General features: G+C 42.9%; 1 protein-coding gene and 1 pseudogene across 2 annotated transcripts in view; one reads left to right on the plus strand and one right to left on the minus strand.

Moving 5' to 3' along the window:
* The window catches only part of PIGU (phosphatidylinositol glycan anchor biosynthesis, class U), a 98440-nt gene that overhangs the window by 37033 nt on the left and 42142 nt on the right, over positions 1–19265 (minus strand). For both annotated transcript variants that reach the window (XM_008571241.1, XM_008571242.1), the window contains exon 7: positions 8559–8656. In XM_008571241.1, coding sequence (XP_008569463.1) covers positions 8559–8656 — 98 coding nt within the window. The remainder of the gene's footprint in view (positions 1–8558; positions 8657–19265) is intronic.
* Positions 8729–18564, plus strand: LOC103589302 (annotated as a pseudogene).

Consider the following 19265-nt stretch of genomic DNA (forward strand, 5'->3'; position numbering starts at 1 on the left):
AAGTTGAAATTACATATGTGGCTGGCATATTTCTACTGGACAGTACTGTTCTGGAGTATTTACCGCACAACACAAGAAGGCCTCTTGTCTTCCTGACACCACTTGTCTTAGCTCCTAGATTGTGCCCCTGGGCTGTGGGGCTTTTCTCTCTACATACCCCACCTCTATGATGTCAGCCCATCCCCGGCTCCTGTAAGCCACGATGAGACAGGCTCAGGCCTCTCCTAACCCCCAGACCTCTAGTTCCACTGTCTCCCCCTTCTCCACTTACTTCCCCTGCACACCTCAGAGGCGACATGTCCAAAATGGGATTATCGCAGCACCTTTTCCTTAAACCAGAGCCTCTGTTCTCTCTCAGTAAACAGTGCCACCATCATTACCACGCTCACAGCCTCTGCGTCTCCAGAGTCGTCCTCCCTTCCATCTCCACGTTCAGTGACCACATCCTGTTGGTCCTCCTAAACTATTAAATCTTTTGATAGAGCAGCTGAGGCGAGCCCATCAAAAGGCAAATCTGATTGTGCTGGTCCCAGTCCATCTCTGATGTGGCCCTGCTGCTCCCTCAGGCTCCATCTCTGAATTACCTGTTCCCCATGAATCTGGAATGTTTACTGCCTCTCCCTGCCCCCTCTGCACATCCACTCCCACCCTGGCATGACTTCACAAACACCTCTGTCATCGGTCAAGACTCAGCTCACATTAACAGCCCATTCTGTGAAACCGGTCTTGACGCTGTTCACCAGACAGAACTCACTAATCCTTCCTTTGCCTCCTACAGACTTCTGACTCAGCACCTGGAACAATGCAGGGCACCGATCTGTTTACTTGTCTGTCTTCTCTAACTAGAATGATTTCAACACAATCCACAGGACGAAAAAATATATAATAATAATAATAATAAAACAGGCAGTTCTTGCTTCACATCAACAAGAAGTCCAGCTGTAGGGCAGCTCCAGGACTGGTGAGTTGATTCAGCAGCTCACGCATCATCCAAGATCAAGGCCTCACCGCCTTCCTGCACTGACCTCTTGGCCGTGCAGCTGTAGCAGATCCAGGCAAACCACCAGGCCCAACAACCTCCAGTGAAAGAAGAGAACATCTGTCCTGTATGTCTTTTTTTAGAATAACTTTTCATTTTACAATAATTTTTAATTTACAGAAAAGTCACAAAGAGTACAGAGTTGCTGTATACCAACACCCAGTTTCAGATTCCCTTAATGTTATCATCTTACATGGCTGTGGGACATTTATCAAAACTGAGAAAACAACATTGACCCATTGCTATTAATTAGACTCCACAACTAAACGCTATAACTATAAAGTTATATGCTATAACTCTAAATTGGATCTCACCAGTTTTCCCATTAATGTTCCAAGATCCAATCCAGGATACCACATTGCAACACTGCATTTTGTTGCCATATTTCCTTTCTTTCTTTCTCCCCTTTTTTTTTTTTTTTTGGTGGCTGGCCAGTATGGGGATCCAAACCTTTATCATGTCTTCTTAGTCTCTGATCTGTGACTGTTTCCCAGTCTTTCTTTGTTTTTCACGACTTTAGCAGTTTTGATGAATATTTTGTAGAATGGGATTTGTCTGGCGTGTTCTCATGATTTGACTAGGGTTATAGGATTTTGGAAAGTGGAACACAAAGGTGAAGTGCCCTTCTCATGACATTATATCTGGGGCACATGCTATCCACATGACACCACTGGTGAATATATGTTTCTTTTGAAGGCCAGGAAACCCTTCCCAAAAGCCCTGGATTTTGCCTCATGCCTCTTTGGCCAGAATCCCCCATGCCTAAACCAAGAGTGGGCACAGGGAAGTGAATCACTATGATTGTCTTAGACTAATTAGGATTTACTCCTCAACCGGGATAAGTGAGTACCTGACCAAAACCAGTTGTAGTGGATTGAACTATGTCCCCCCCAAAACTCATTGAAGCTTGAATTGTGTCCCCCAAGTTTTATGTATTAGAAACAGCCCCCACTGTGACTGTAAAGAGGGTGGGAAATCCTATGATGGTAATTGTAAGGTGGGGCCTTGCAGAGGTGATTAGATTATAGGGTCGTGCAGTAGTGAGTGGATTAAAAGTTGTGGTCAGGGGCGTGGTTCTGAGGGCTTTAAAAGAGGAGAGTCTGTCTGTCTCTGCTCTCTCTGTTTCCACCATCTTGCACCGTGAGATTCCTGAGTCACTGTGGCCACCACCAGATGGACGCTGGACTTCCCAGACTCAGAAACTGTGAGCAATAGATGTCGTTTTTCTTTATAAATCACTCAGTCTCAGGTATTTTGTTATAAGCAACAAAAATGGACTAATACACCAGTGTTCTGCTAACAAGTAAAAAATGGTGAAATGTATGTAGTGTAGGCACCAAAAGTGTCTGTGACAACTGGGAGCTCCTTGTGGTGGGAAAGGGTCTTGTTTGCTTTGGCCATCTGGGCTTCTAGCACAATGCCTGGCACATAGTAGGCATTTATGTACCTATTAATGTTGGACAAAACAAAGGACTGAATGAGTGACTTCATAATGAACGATGAATCAGCTGTTGTTCTTCATCTCTATTAATACACATTGGTATCTTCTGCTTCTTCAAGGTCACCTTGAAAGCCCCCTTTTACGTCTGTTCATGCTTATTGTCCTGGAGGTGGTTTTTTTTTTTTTTTTTTTTTTGGCGACTGGCCATTACAGGATCCAAACCTTTGGCCTTGGTATTATCAACATGACGCTCTAACCAGCTGAGCTAACTGGCCAACACAGGGTCCTTGGGCCCAAGATGACTGTGCCCCTCATTGTTCCATCTCCAGTTTTGCTCTGCAGGCTGGATACAAATTAACATTTTCCAGCATCCATATGTGCATATAACAACCATAACATTATCTGCAGCGAAGTAAAAATGTTGAATAACCATACAGAAAGCAACCCTATTTACTTTGTGGTACCCATTCTAAATAGTAGAGATGCTCAGAAAATGAAGAGATCCCTGTGGGCAGAAGTAGCTGGAGAAAGCTTTTTGAAGAGGGTGGAACTTGTCAAAAGCTGTATGGTGATCCCTCAAGAACATTACAGTGGCCAGAAAGTTTTCCAGTGCTGGGGCAGCAGGAGCCCAGTTGCTTTGTCCTGGGACTGATGCCCCTTTGAAATTGGGAATTGAAGCAATCTAATAACCAGCCTGCTTTTTATAAGTAGAAAATGAAATTAATCTGTGGAATTAAAGTCTTCTTATGCTCATTTTCTCCCTGGGGCACAAACCAGGCACAGGAAACATACAGATTTACCTGATAATCTACCATTAAGTAATGGAAAAAGTCACAAAACTGTCTAGCATCTCAATAGGATAGCATTCATTCCTGCACCCATTTATTAAACACCTGCTACTGTGTACTAGGCTCGATGTGGTTCCCAAACTGCACCCACGGATAACTGCAGCAAACTCAGAGGGGCATCATAGAATATTTTAAATTTCCCAGTGAAACACAGCAACATCAGTCAGACATGGACAAACTACTAGCTCAAATTAGTTCATAATTCCAACGTTAGATCACACTACAAGTCTTTTGTTGATGTCATATATTTGCAAAACTGGATTTTCAATGGTCGCTGTAATAAAAAGCAAGTGCCATGCAAAAATCAGTGTGGAATAGAACATTGGGGTGGTGGTGTCTAATCTGACTCCAAGGTTTGAGAAGTTGTTCAGTCCCCAACAGGTGCACACATCCCATTAGCAAATAACTATAATTACTTAAGTATAAAATTTTAAGTGTTCCTTTTCTTTCAAATTATGTGTATGGTTTTTTCAAATAGCTACCAAGTTGTTAGCCATTAATCAATAGTTACTAAGCCATTTAGACCTAACTACTTAATAAACAGAACTATTAGGCATCTCTTTTGGCTTTTAAGGAGTCCCTTTAAAAAGTTACTGTCATTAAGGGTACCATGAAATCAGCAAGTTTGGGACTCTCTTTAGGTAAGCCCTGGAACCGCAAAACCAAACATCCAGACCTGGGCTAAGCCAGTGCGATGGCAGAGTGTAAATGTCTGTTGGAGTGGAGAAACAGAATGGTTTCCCTTCAAAGTATTATGAGTGGACCCACAAAGCAGATTCTTCTTCTCTTATCTGCCTCCCTTGGAGGCGAGATGACCCATAAGCACCTGCTATTCTTTGTTTTCTAAAAAGGGCACTGACTGCTGCCATGGCTATGGACACATTGGTCTAATCTGGCCCCTTTCCCATCCATCAAAGCATGTAGATACCTTCAAACATAGCCCCAATTACACTGCAAAAAAAAAAAAAAAGTCCAAGAGATATGGAAAAGGCAAGCTGAAATCTGTATGGTATTTTTATATTGATATTACTGCTTTCTAAAGACAGTTTCAGGGGCCGGCCTGTGGCTCACTCGGGAGAGTGCGGTGCTGATAACACCAAGGCCACGGGTTCGGATCCCATATAGGGATGGCCGGTTTGCTCACTGGGTGAGCGTGGTGCTGACAACACCAAGTCAAGGGTTGAGATCCCCTTACCAGTCATCTTTTTAAAAAGAAAAGAAAAAACTATTTAAAAGATGTAAACATCATCACATTTCTCCCAAAACACTTCTACATGCAGTTCCTAAAAATAAGGACATTCTCCTATATACCAGAATATTATCACATCCAAGAAATGAACAATTCCCTAACATCACCTAATATCTAATCTATCTTCAAAATTTTCTAATTTTTCCCAAAACATCCTTTACAGCTATTTTTTTCCAAACCAGAATTCAATCATTCCATTCAGTTATTATGTCTCTTTAATCTGGAACAGTTCCTCCACTTTTTCTTTCTCGTGACATTGACATTTTGAAGGGAACCAGACCTCATAGACTGGCCTATATTCAGGTTTGTCTTATTGTTTCATCACAGTGTCATTTAACTTGTTCCTCTGTTCTTTTATTTCCTAAAATCTGGAAGTCAGACCTAAAGGCTTAATCAAGGTTAACTTTTTGGGTAAGAATACTTCAGAGGTCATACTGTGTACTTTGTACTACACCACACCACACCAGGAAGCACATTGTGTCAGGCTGTTCCACTATGTCATGTGAGTTGGATTACTTGGTTAAGGTGGTGACTACCAGAACACTCCTTTGTAAAGATATAATTTCCCCTCTGCTAATTACAAATCATTTAGAGGGTGGAGAGTGGGGGGGTAATACTTTGGCACCATGCAAATGCAAATACACTGTTTTCCAAAAACCATTCACCTAATGATTTTAACGTCCACTGATGATCTTTGCCAGATGCAATAATTTCACTGATGATTTGTTATTCTATCGTTCCTTCTACATTTATAAGCTGGCATTCTTCTGTAAATAAGAGCTTCCCTTCATTAACTAGGGAAGAACTAGGGTTCCTTTTTAAAAGGCAGCTTAGAGCTAGCCAGTTAGCCTACTTGGTTAGAGTGTGGTGCTGATAACACCAAGGTCAAGGGTTCAGATCCCCGCACCAGCAAGCCACCGAAATAAATAAATAAATAAATAATAAATTTTAAAAATAAAAGGCAGGATAACTGTTTAGGTCTTTCCTTTTGATTGTTAATTTTCAGAGTAAGAAATTGGTAAAATAGCCACATCCAATGATGACATGTGCATTTTTTCCTCTCCTTGCCCCTTTTCTGAGCATCACCATGGATACCTAGGTTTTTATTTATTCACTGTTTTACAATTACTTATAGTCTCTATTCTTTTGATGCTCAGAATATCCCAAATTTGGCCAGTAGGAACCTCTTTGAGCTGGTTCCAGTGTTGTTCTCATTTAGTCTGATTTGCTTTTTGTCTTAACAAGATGGCCCAGTCAAGCTGTGCTCTTACATACTACATCACACCAGCTTTCCTAGTGGGAAGAGTGTACCCACAGAGGACTTGAAAAAACTCTGAGAAAAACAGAGTCGAGAGCAGATGTGTCATTTCCTGTGATTATCATGTCCATCTTGAAAGGATATTTAAGATCATCTGGTCCAGCCACCCATGCTGACGCTCACAGCTTTCTAGGAGTACCCAGCAAGCAGCCATTCAGCCACTGGCCTAAACACCGTGATTCACAGGGAACTCACCTCACTTGGGACAATCCATTCAGACATACAGCTGCCTTATCCTAAGCTTCTTGGACCTCCCACCCATTAGTTCTAGCTTCTCCTTGGAGTCTATGGATCTCTGTGAAACTCAAGCCTAAAGGGCCCACTTAATGGTCTGGGACGAACACAGTCCTAAAAGATAATTTCCTCTTCTGTTCCCTCTTTCATATTTAAACAGGTGAATTTGTTTCCTAGATGTGGCTGGATTAATCTTCCAAACACCCTACCATGACTCACAGGGTCCTACATGCCTTTCAGGCCACCTCAAACACTTATAAATATAGTACAGGCTAGGATTTTTATTTTTGCATGCTACGTTCATCTCAATCACCTCCCACTCCTGTTCCCTACTTATAGATGGCTGCCAAGCACAGCCAATTCAACCTCCTAGAATTCGCCTGCATCCAGTCCCTCATCTCTCTATTTCCCCTGACACCGGTTTGGGTCCCCAATCAACCCCTCTGACTTGATTTAGTACAAGGATCTAAGCTTTCCCAACTTCAGCTCTTCTTACTCCTTTTCACTCCACAGGCTGCTGCCAAAGCACTGTTCTTGGAGCACTCTTCCTCAGCAACCTTCAATTGCCTTATATTTGCAGAATCCAGCATAGTGTCTAGCTCCCAACTTCAGCTCTTCTTACTCCTTTTCACTCCACAGGCTGCTGCCAAAGCACTGTTCTTAGAGCACTCTTCCTCAGCAACCTTCAATTGCCTTATATTTGCAGAATCCAGCATAGTGTCTAGCACACTGTAGGTGCTCAGTAAATGTTGGTAAAGGAGCTCCTTGATCTCATGAGTCAGTTGTACTGTCCGCTGCAGTCAGGAGGAAATTTCTCTGAGTTTTAAACAAAAGTTATTTTACATAAAGCAGTATTTAGAAATTGGCCTAACAAACCATTTTAAAAATTTTGGTCAGTTCATAAGTGTGAATAAATATATTTTTTCTATATTACTTATTTAACAGTTGCACAAAAATTCTGGTTGCATGCATTCACCTTAGTGCTTAAACTTTCTAAAGAATATACTGAAAATATGAAGAAGGAAAGAAAATACAAATAGCACATTGTTATGTGGAAAAAATGCTTGCATTCAACGAGAATGCAAAAATAAAATAAACACAAAAATATATAACTTCACAGTATGGTGACACAGCCATTGAACTAGCAATCATAAATCATACTTGAAAAGCCAGTGCTGGCAGATGGGAGGTAAGTGGGTCACTTCTCTTTAGATACTGATGGTGGCACTGCAAATTGGCTCAGGTTTCTGGTGAACAATTTGGTCTTGCATAATAAGAACTATAAAACTTTTCACATCCTTTGGTCCAGTGATTCAGCTGGAGGAACATACCTTAAGGAAATAACTTAAAGAAAAACAAATTTCTACCCTATTTATATTAGTGATGACTAAAACACATCTCAAATTCCCCAAATAGGAAAAAAACCAAGCTAACCATGTGTCATTGTGTATGCCAACACGATGATACATTATGAAGTCACTTAAAATAACAAGCATATGACCTATTTTTATAAATGAACCTCCATTTATAAACTTAGCTTTAGCATCAGTATTTGTGATAACAAAGGCTCTGAAATCAGACATTTCTGGATCTGAATCCTGGCACTGCCACCTGTATACTTTCAAGAAACGTTTCCCTTCTAAGAACAGAATTGGACCATGTGGGGCCTACAAGCAGTTACTTGCTCTTGAGAAAACGTGTGTATTCTTATGTGAATAGAAAAGAGAGAGGGTTAGAGAGCAGGCTCTTGTGTCAAACTGACTGAGTTCATATCTCAGCAGTGTTATTTTGCTGGCTATGTGACCTTAAGTAGGTGACTTAACCTCCCAACATTCCAGTTTCAATTCATGGGTCTACTATGGCTAATATTAGACTAATACGCAGCTAATAATATGCCTACCCCATAAAGTTCTTGTGCAGCTGAAATGAGATGATGCCTATAGAGTGCTTAGCATGGTGCCTGACGTAATATGTTCTCAGTAAATGTCAGCAATTTGTATTCTTTAATTAATACATATTGATCACCCACTATGTTCTAAGCATTGCATCAGGTGCACCCAGTACATTTAAGTTCTATAAGAATTTTACAAGGTAAGTGTTATTATAAAGAAATGTTTTTAAAAATGAGCTCAGAATAATTTATGTACATTAGGTGAGAAAAGGAAAACACAAGATGGTTGAGAGATCCAAAATACAAATACATAAAATGAAATGCACTTATACATTTGCAATGATATATATAGTTAGAACTTAATGATCATTAGGTCCACTTTGTTTAAAGTTAGTCATGTTTCTTTGTTTTTGTATTTTCAAGTTGAAGCAAGCAGTTCCACTGTCTTTACTGACCCATGCCTTTCCTTTCCCCAGCAGGGACCAGGCCATGTATTAAATGTCACTTGGGTGCTGGCTTCTGACCAGCAATTGCTTACCTGGAGGAGATACAGGAGTCCTGGGACAAACAAGGTGAGTGGGTACAGAGACTGGTATGTTGCTAAGGCAAGAAAAATAGCACTGAGGAAGGCACTGCCTGTAAAAAGAAATAAATGTATGGAATAATCCAGCCTCGTCACTCAGGATTAGACTCTGTGCCCCTATCAACATGACACTTTCCATAACTGCTCAAGTAATCACCTGTCAAGTACTTTCTGGTGCACAAGGTGCTATACAAATTCATACAGAGTGAGAACTTCTTGCTTTCAAGAAAAGAAATCAAGAAAGCCAAATCATCTACCTTTAGCAACCTGAGACACCACAGGCATATTTATTGTAAAATTTTCAGATCCTGAAAGATTTTACAAAACTTCAGCCCAAACACGTATAAAAGGATCAAGTCTACTAACATCCATATCCTATTTAATGTACCAATTTATTGAGGCTACAATTATTGCTTGATATCCAGAGCTGTGAAACCTATCCCTCTGGATGTTTCAACACCCCATCACTCTTTACAACACCCCTTCCTTATGTGTTATCTTCAAGTCATGTGTTTATTATTTTTTACAAATTAAAGAATATTAATTTTATTAATAATGTCCCCATTTCCTACATAAAATGGACTACTATGGAATCATTATACATGATGTAATAAAAAAATCTGCAATGACATGGAAAAGATGTTTATAACATCCTACTAAGTGTAGGTTATAAAAGAAATATGATCTCTTTTTTAAAAAAATATGCAGCTGGCTGGATAGCTCAGTTGCTTAAAGTGCAATATGATAAAAAAAAATATGCACAAGCCAGCTGCCAAACAAAACAAAACAAAACAAAAAACATTCACAGACATTTAAAAAAAGACTAAAAGCCTAGGCCACAAAGTTCACAGTGGTGATCTCTGAGTGGTGGGATTATAGATGATTTTTCACTTTTGCTTCATTGTATTTTATAAACTTTCTAAAATAACATGCTTTGTTTTTTCATAAGAAAAAAACTGATTTCTTTTTTTAAAAATTAGCTATTTCCTTTCAGATGGTATAGGACAACAGTGTACCCTAAAACTAAGGCTAGAGAGCCCTATTTTACAACCCCTATTTTACAACAGGGGTTTCGAAGTGGCTTAAAAATCAGTAGGGTACAATTGATGGTTTGAGGTATAAGGCCCCACAGATGTCTTGTAATGATGTTCCATAAAATAACAATACTCAGGGTCACTCTCATTAGTGTGTGGTCAACTGTTTACTGAAAATAAAAGACATCCTCTCAAAGTGTTTCATAAAAGGAGGAACTAATCACCCCATTCAGTTCAAGGAGCTTTCTCTCTCTCCCAACCCAGCTCCAGAGGCAAACAGGAGGAGATGATCCATAGGATCTTTTGCCCACCAAAGTGGTCTATATAATTGACATATCTAAGAGCCACCTTGGAAGAGGGAGGGTTATGGATGTGACAACTTCATAGAAGAGTGTGTGGAGAGAAAAGAACCTTGAGTGTTCCATCCCTCAAACCAAGGAAACTCAGAAGGTAGGAACAATTCTGGCTGATAGAAAGTGGAAAGAAGAGAAAGGAGGAAGCTGGATGTAAAAGACAAAGAACAGAATTCCATGGGGTGGGGCTGTCTCACCATGTTGATTAGTGCTAGGCATGTTGTCCTGTATCCAGGGTACTCGTAAACGTGACTGAGCAGGGACAGGATCACGCCCAGCAGAGGCCCCCACACACCTGTTGAGCCACAGACTCCTAAAACCAGAACCAGGTGACTCTGAGATTGGAAGGTGGCAGTCATGGGAAGGGTTCTGGAGCCTGACAGCTAGAGTGGGTTCAGGATTTCTTGACTTGGCCAAAAATCTGAATGACATTTTGTAGGAAACTGGCTAAGAGAGGGAAAAAACAACTGGAAATAACTTTTTTGAGGGGGGCAGCTGGCTGGTACAGGAATCTAAACTCTTGACCTTGGTGTTATAACACCATGCTCTAACCAACTGAGCTAACTGGCCAGCCCCTGGAAAGAACTTCAGTGTGGTTCTTCTACAAATTTGGGGGTGAGAGAGAGAGAAGAGGTCCATGTGTCTGTAACCAGAGGAGGGAGGCTAATGCTCCAACTCCATCCATTCCTACAAGTGTGGTGAAAATACAAGCACATGACTTTCCCCTTTCTCTCCCCCCCAGGAGATACCAAGGAGTGAAATAAACACAGCTGCCTCCCATCCTAATTGCCTGAGACCAATAATTGCTTGTCTGGAACAGCTGAGTGTTTATAAGGCCCAAGAGAGGAGAAAAGGCTGTGAAGCCTAGTGGAAGAGACTTGTGAGTTTTAGAATACTTGATCCTAGGAATGGGAAGAAGCAGTCTTCCTCCCTTGGATTCTGAAGTCTTAAGGAAGGAAAAATCGGTTCCTCTTGCTATTCTCTCTGTCAGTAAGTGGCATCAACATCCAGTTGGATATGCAGCGACTCTTCACCCCTCTGGCTCCCACATTCCTTCCTTACACCAGTCGCCAAGCCCCACAGATTCACCTCGAGCATTCATCACTTGAGCTCTTGCTCTCATCATCCCTCACCAGTTTTCAGCAGCCTCTTCTTTCTACTCCTTAATGGTCTCCCCAACCCCCTCCCAATCAGTCCATCTTACACAGAAGAACCAATGAATCCTTCTAAAACACAGTTTAGATTGCAAAGAACCTGTCTTTAAAGACTTCTGACGGTTTCATTTCATCTATCGGATTAAGTTCAAACTCCAACAGCAAACAAGACCCTTCACCATATGGGTCTTGTTTCTCCAGCTTCATTTCTTACAACTTTCCCACACATACCCTGTCCTCCAGCTACATTAGATCATTCCCAGTTTCTGAAAACATCATGCCCTTTCATTTCTCTGTGTCTGTTCTCAGGCTATTCTCTCTGCCTAAGCCATCCTTCCCTGACCGCCTTCTAATAGAAACCCATTCGTCAATGGCCAGTTGAAATGTCACTTCCTCTATGAGCCCAAGCACAGATAATAACAACATTGATAGCTAACATTTATGAATCACTTACTAGGTTTTAGACACTGCACTGTATCCTCAGCATCAAGAACAGTGCCTGACTCTAAAAGGCCTTTAGGAAACATCACAACAACCTTGTGAAAGCGCTATTTTTCTTCTCATTTTCTTGTAACACCTTTATTGAGATTAAAAATCACAAATCCGGGCGGGCCCGGTGGCGCACTGGAGAGTGCGCCGCTTGGGAGTGTGGTGGTGCTCCCGCCAAGGGTTCGGATCCCATGTGGAGACCGGTTCCCGCTCACTGGCTGAGCGTGGTGCGGGCGCGACACCGAGGGTTGCGATCCCGTTACCGGTCAGTAAAAAAGACAAAAAGGAAAAAAAAAAATCACAAATCCTACTCACTTTACAAGTGAAGAAACCAAGGCACAGAAACAGAATGGTTAAATAACATAACCAAAACCACACAGCTGATGCCAGTGCCCTTTCTCTTAATCCCTGTGTTAATAAGCCTCATCTCATTTAATACTGATACTGTCTTACGATAATTTGTTAACGTTTCTCTCTCCCCATTTGTCTGTGAGTTTCTCAAGGGCAATAAGCTTCTCTTAACTTTGACTCTCCAGCATCTAGCACAGTGCCTGGTACATGTGATAAATGAATGAATGAACGAATGTCATTCAATGATACATATAAAATCTCTTTAAAAATGCAAGCATATTAAAGGAAACCAATGTTCTTGAGAAAGAAAAACTCATGAAGTGTAAAACACAGAGTAATGAAATAGGGCACAGCACAAAATAAATCTGAGCCTTGAGTAAAAAGAGCCTGCAGAATAGCAGTTGAGGGCTTGTGATAGGGGGCTGGGCAAAGAGGATGCTCTCTGTGGAGTAAACTACTGGGTGGCTGAAGCCTGCAATATGGGGGCAGAAACTTGGTGTGTGACAGACTGTAGCCTGGTGTAGGGAAGTCTCGGTGTGGGATGCTGGGACAGGCGTGCATGGATTACACACACAGCCTGAGCAAAAGTGAGGGGGAGGATGGAGGCACAGAATGGGTTAATATGTTTTGAAAAAAGCTAGAAGGTGCAAGAAGAATGGGTTAGGGAGGCAGAGAGGAGGAATGATATGTGCTTGGGGCAAGGCAGGGAAGATAAAGAAAAATAAAAGGTGACTTCAAATATTTTAGACAAATTGGGCAATAATCAAACATTTCTGGAGTTTGTTCTATGCCAAGCATATGCGGGGTGCCAGGGAGACTGGTGACTCAGACAGTCTCTGTCCTCAGGGAGCTGCCAGTAAACAATTACAAAACATAAGAGGAAAGTGCAGAGGAAGTAGACCTAGCCCATCAGGGGAAGATGATACCTGAGTTTTGAACAATAAGGAAGTGAGGCCAGTAGTCCAAGGAGATAGCATGTGCGCAGGCAGGACGGCAAGAGTGAGGTGTGATGGGATGTGGAGGTGGGGACTGTAATTAGCTCAACATGGCAAAAACAGGGCAAGAGCTGGGAGGAGTGACTGAAAGAGGACACACAACGGGCTCCTGTGGACGCTGGTAACATTCTATTTCTTAATCTGTGTGCTGGTTGCTTGTCATTTTGTGAAAATTCATTTATCTATACACTAATGATTTGTACATTTTTTTCTGCATATACAAGGATATTTCAAAAAGTTCATGGAAAAACAGAATTTAAAAGATAATATATCTTTCCATTAACTTTTGGAAGACCCCTTGTATGCTATAATTCAACAAAATGTTATAATCTAAAAAGTCTCAGCAAGCACGTAGGGATCAGATCATGGTGGGCTTAGCTTACACAATCACCCAAAAACATCTACCTATAAGCTCAGATGGGACATCTGAAATAATGCCTGAAACGCAGCCTCACATGGGCAAGAGCTAGGGCATCCTGCTGGACTAACCAGGAGGAATTGTGCCAAGAGGACTATAAGTTTTGCTTAAAAAAATGATAAAATCCATCGCTGTCTGCTAGTGCAGCCCAGATGCACAGGCACTAGGTTTTCTGTACAAGCCCTGGTCATAGGAATATTAGAGTGAAATCAGTCAACTGTGTATGTGCACTGGCTGTAGTATCAGGGAATTTCATTATCTACCCAATCTAGCTTTGAATATGTTTTCCAACTCTCTATTTGTGTCAGGGTGGGGGCCAATACAAGCCTTGGCAAGACCTGGGGTAAGGCTTTGCCTCCAGGGACTGCACCTTGAAGTGATCTGGGCCTAGGTGGGTGGTGTAGCAACATGATAGAGCAGGAATGTAGATGAGGTGGAGCCGTAGGGACTGGTTCAGGAATATGGACTTCAAGTGGAGTGAGCAGAGAATCAGAGACTGGGTCACAGACAGTGACCTGTACTAGGACAGGCAGTGGGACAGACTGGAATGTGGTCAAAGGGCTGAGGTCCCACAGGACTATCAAGAGGGAGTTGCTCCAGGGTGTGAGGCAACAAATGAGCTGCCCAGGAGGAGGGGATGATGCTGGGGGCAGGGCCCAATGTATTACATTCCTTGCCAAGTGTTTTTTTTTTTTTTTAAAGATAACCGGTGAGGGGATCTTAACCTGTAGCTTGGTGTTGTCAGCACCATGCTCAGCCAGTGAGCGAACTGGCCATCCCTATATAGGATCCGAACCCGTGCCCTTGGTGTTATCAGCACCGCACTGTCCCGAGTGAGCCACGGGCTGGCCCGCCAAGTGTGTTTTTTTAACAGGGCAGCCTCTCTCAAAGCAGTCCATCCATATCAGTGGTAATGGTGATAATTTATTGAGCACCTACTCTGTTCCAGCCATGACTATAAGCACATTACATATAATAAGTCATTTAGTCTTTTCAATAATTCCATGAAGTGGATACTATTACTATTCCCATTTTACAGATAAGGAAACTAAAGGGCAGAGAAGTTATGTGCCAGGGTCACAAAGTTAGTGAATTACAGTGATGGGATCTGAACCCAGTCTCACTCCAGACCCCACATTCTTTCTGTATCATGATGCCACCCTCTTGATCTCAATCAATGCCTGTACCATAAAAATCACAGTAAGCAGAGGAACTATTTGTTGAGTGGATTCTGCTAACTCTAAGAGGCGGGTATCTGTGATCAAACTGAGGCTCCTGAGGCTGCATGATTTATTCAACATTACAGGACTGGTAATCAGAATAAACAGGCTTTGAAGCTGGGCTGACTTAACAAAATGAGACCCCAGGCTGCTTCTCCCATGGGTCCTTTAGTCCTCTATGACTCTCTCCATTGGCAGGGCTTTCCCCTACAGTAACCCCAAATGAAATGATGGGGTTTAGGATCAGGCCTTAGGGTCATCACTCTTCCATCATTCTCTAAGGCTGGGCTCCAGGAAGAAAACCTCTCATATTCTAACCTCCCAAACCTCCCCAGAAGGCTCAGGGAGACCCTATAAATCCTGTGGGATCTTTTAAAAAGAAGGATATTATTTAAACTAACAACCAGCACTACCATATGTGGATTTTTTATTTTTTGGCAGCTAGCCACAGGGATTGAATCCCCAGACCTTGGTGTTATCAATACCACACTCTAAGCAACTGAACTAACCCACCAGCTAGCACTACTGTTTACTGTGCATTTAGTACATGCTCCCATACCACTCACCATCTCATTCATTCTTTACATTCACTCTGTGAGGTAGAGACTATTTCAATCCTCATACTAAAGATAAGGAAACTGAGACCCAAGACTGTTAAGTGATTTGCCCAAGGTGACGCATGGGCATGAAACAATGGGGCTGGGATTAGCAGATATTAGCTTCATATCTGTGTAACATCAGAGCAGCCTGAGCTCTTAATCACTTTTGACTGCCTTCTTTTTTTTTTTTTTTTTTTTTAAAGATGACCGGTAAGGGGATCTTAACCCTTGGCTTGGTGTTGTCAGCACCACGCTCACCCAGTGAGCAACCGGCCATCCCTATATGGGATCCGAACCCGTGGCCTTGGTGTTATCAGCACCACACTCTCCCGAGTGAGCCACGGGCCAGCCCTTGACTGCCTTCTGATAATACTGATTCTTCTTTTCCTTGGCAAGCAAGCCCTATTACATGGTCTCTTTTGGTGGAAGAAGGAAAGTTGAAAAAACCCTTTGGTGGCAAATTTGATAAATTTCTATTCTGTAATATCTCATTTTCAACAAACATTGACAGTAAACAAGCCGAAAGACCTATTAACACATTTGTTTTTCTTCTTACAGCCTAATGAAGACTACTTCACAGGAACGGAGTATTTTAATTAGCTCACTGAAAGACGGAGTACCCTTTGACCAAAGCAACAGCCTTCAAAGTGAAACCCAAGATGCTCCACTAAACTAACATCAACCCTGCCTATAGACCTGTGTTTCCCAGCTAACGCTCCAAAAAAGACATCAGAATACAATGGCCTGGGCCTTGTCCTGGTCTGTGTCTCAGTGTGTCCCAGGCAACCCTGGGCTGCTACAAAAGAAGTCAAGGAAGAGCAAACAAGGCCACTTCCTTCTGTGGGACATTTGCTCCATGGAAGTCTGGGGAGAACTGCCAAGTTTACTTCCACTGTCCCTATCTTTTTATCAATCAAGTTTATTTTTAATTATGTGCTATGGAAGAAACTTTGGAAAAAAATAAATATGAAAAGGAAATAAAAACTACCACCCATGAACTTAATCTACAAAAACAAGTGTTACCCTTTTGGGACCTATTTTCTATCTATTTTTGTTGTTTTAACCTAGTTGAGATTAATTAAAATATACAATGTTGTATTCTACTTTAAAAAACCATACGGGCCGGCCTGGTGGCGCACTGGATAAGTGCGCCGCTTGGGAAGCGCGGCAGCGCTCCCGCCCGAGGGTTCGGATCCCACATACAGACCGGTTCCCGCTCACGGGCTGAGCGAGGCGCGGGAGCAACGCCGAGGGTTGCAATCCCGTTGCCGGTCCCTGGTCCGGTACGGGGGCAACACTGAGGGTTGCGATCCGTTGCCGGACACGGAAAGGAGCCAGCAGAAGCCGTAGCTTTGCCCTTCAGATGGAGTTACTTGGAGGAGGCAGGACAGCAAGATCATTAATAGGGTTCCCATGGACGCATGCAGGAGTGAGGAGCCAGAATAGCTGAAAAAGGGGAGCCCTTCAGAGGCCGGTGAGTCAATGCAAGGGACCGGCACAGGGCCTGCCCCATGGGAAGTGTTTGGAGCATGGGTGGTGGGGGAGACAGGCCCACCGGGGGAACACTGGGACACGGCAACAACAACCAATCTGCCCCCCAATCAGCACAAGACCACTCAGAGGAGACTGGTCGGGAATGCAGAATTGCATGGGGTGTAGTTTGATGAAAAAACTCAGACCCAGATCAGAGTTTCTACACAACCCAGGTGCACCAAGTCTCTAGAGAGCTGGAAGTACCTATAAGGTGAACCATTAAACCCTAAGCTGCACAAAAAGCCTTCCCAAGGCAACAGCAGCAAAGCAGCAATTTAGTTCAACCACACAGCTCAAGTACTGGTTCCCATAGGAAGTTCCCCTATGTTAGAAATAAGCAAAAGACAAAAAATTAGTTCTGGCCCAGGCACACCACCAGTGCCTTGGGGCCTGCCAGGGGACATGAGGCATACAGCCGGGGACAGGAACACCACCCACAACCATTCACACCACCAGCACCTTGGGCCCACCTGGGAACCTGAGGTTTGGAGCCAGGGACTGGACCCCCCCCTCCCACATCCAGGCACACCGCCAGCACCTCAGGGCCCACCCGGGGGCCCAGGGCATGCAGCTGGGGACCAGACCCCCCTCTTACAACCAGGCACCATGCCAGCACTTTGGGGCCCACCCAGGAACCTGAGGCATGGATAAGGGGACCAGACCCCACTCCAACAATCCAGCACACCATGCCAGTGCCTCAGGGCCACCCAGGGATCTGAGGTAAGGAGCTGGAGACTGGACCCCCCTCCCACACTAAGCACACTGCACCAGCACCTCAGGGCCCGGACCCCCTCCCACAACCAGGCACACCACACCAGTGCCTCAGGGCCCTCACAGGGACCTGAGGCACCACCAGTACCAAGGAGTATGCCAAAAATATCATCTCCATGTGGGTGGCCCACTACAGCCACCACAATAACCATGGCTGCCACAAAAGTGGCTAGACGCCACAACCACCACACAGATGGTCCGCCAGCCACTGGAGTGCATTGACAAAAGGAGAGTCACCAGCAGAGATGAAGAAAAGAAGAGGCTGTCTCTCCACAAAGCCCATTCCAGAGTGACAGAAGAAGCATCTACTCTATGATAATATTGGGGAACCTGACCACACCTCTCAGCATTGGACAGATCATCTAGGCAACAAATCAACAGAGTAACCATTATTCTTTCAGAAGGAGAGAAGAAATGTAGGATAATTAGAGTGGGGAGGGGGGAGGGAGAGGGAGATGGGGAGAAATAGGACAAGGGACATAAAGAATAATTACGATTTGTAACAATATATATGCTAGTAATAGGGTGCCATAAGGAAACCGAGCATGCTGTCTTGCCCACAGCCTAGGGAGCGGTGCGGGGCGCAGTGACTGTTACCACCACCGTGATGCGGTTCCACCGTTTGAAGGCCCCTGAGATCAGAGCCTGGAGAGTTATGGCCACGGGCGGCGCCACCCCTGTGCCTATGAATATACAATACCACCTATGGAGAAAGCCCTTGTGAAAACGGACATTCAGATAGCTCTTCCTTCTGGGTGTTACGGAAGAGTAGCTCCATGTTCTGGCTTGGCTGCCAAACACTTCATAGATGTAGGAGCTGGTGTCATAGATGAAGATTACAGAGGAAATGTTGGTGTTGTACTGTTTAATTTTGGCAAAGAAATGTTTGAAGTCAAAAAGGGTGATCGAATTGCACAGCTTATTTGTGAATGGATTTTTTATCCAGAAATAGAAGAAGTTCGAATTTTAGATGACACTGAAAGGGGTTCAGGAGGTTTTGGTTCCACTGGAAAGAATTAAAATTTATGCAAGAATAGAAAACGAGAAAACGTCCTTTTTAAAAATAAATAAATAAAGGGTTTTTGCTTAAAGTGTTTTCGTGCTTTGCACTTTTGTAAACTTAATAGCTTTAACTTCTAAAAATATTTTGTTATGATCAGGGAAAGGTCCTCTGTTGGGATCACATAGAAACTTACTTTCTTGTGTTTTTCTGCAATTGATGGTTGTATGTAAATCTGCTTTGTGGTAACCTGATACAAATAGTGTCTTTTTTAAATTAAGTGTACATCTGTTGCAGATACAACCATCAGCTACAGATACAAAAAAGCTATATTATTTAATTCAATAAATGATATCCCTTCAGCAAAAAAAAAAATATATATATATATATATGCTAGTAATATTGATTTGATCAACTTATCTCAATGTCGAACCCCAAAAATATGTATAATCAATTTTGATTCAATAAAAATTAAATTTAAAAAACCCAAAATTTAAAATTAAAAATAAATAAACAGAAAAATATCATGTGTGTAGTATTTCCCTACATGGGTAAGTCATATTTTACTTAACCATTCCCCTGTTTTTAAGTATTTTCCTGTTTTTCCAGTCACTGTAAATAATTCTGCAGTTTGGGGCCGGCCCGGTGGCGCACTGCTACAGTGCGCCGCTTGGGAAGCGCGGCAGCGCTCCCGCCGAGGGTTCGGATCCTGCTTACAGACCGGTTCCCGCTCACTGGCTGAGCG

This window comes from Galeopterus variegatus, unplaced genomic scaffold, assembly GCF_000696425.1.
Source record: "Galeopterus variegatus unplaced genomic scaffold, G_variegatus-3.0.2 Scaffold670, whole genome shotgun sequence".
NCBI classification, from domain to species: Eukaryota; Metazoa; Chordata; class Mammalia; order Dermoptera; family Cynocephalidae; genus Galeopterus; species Galeopterus variegatus.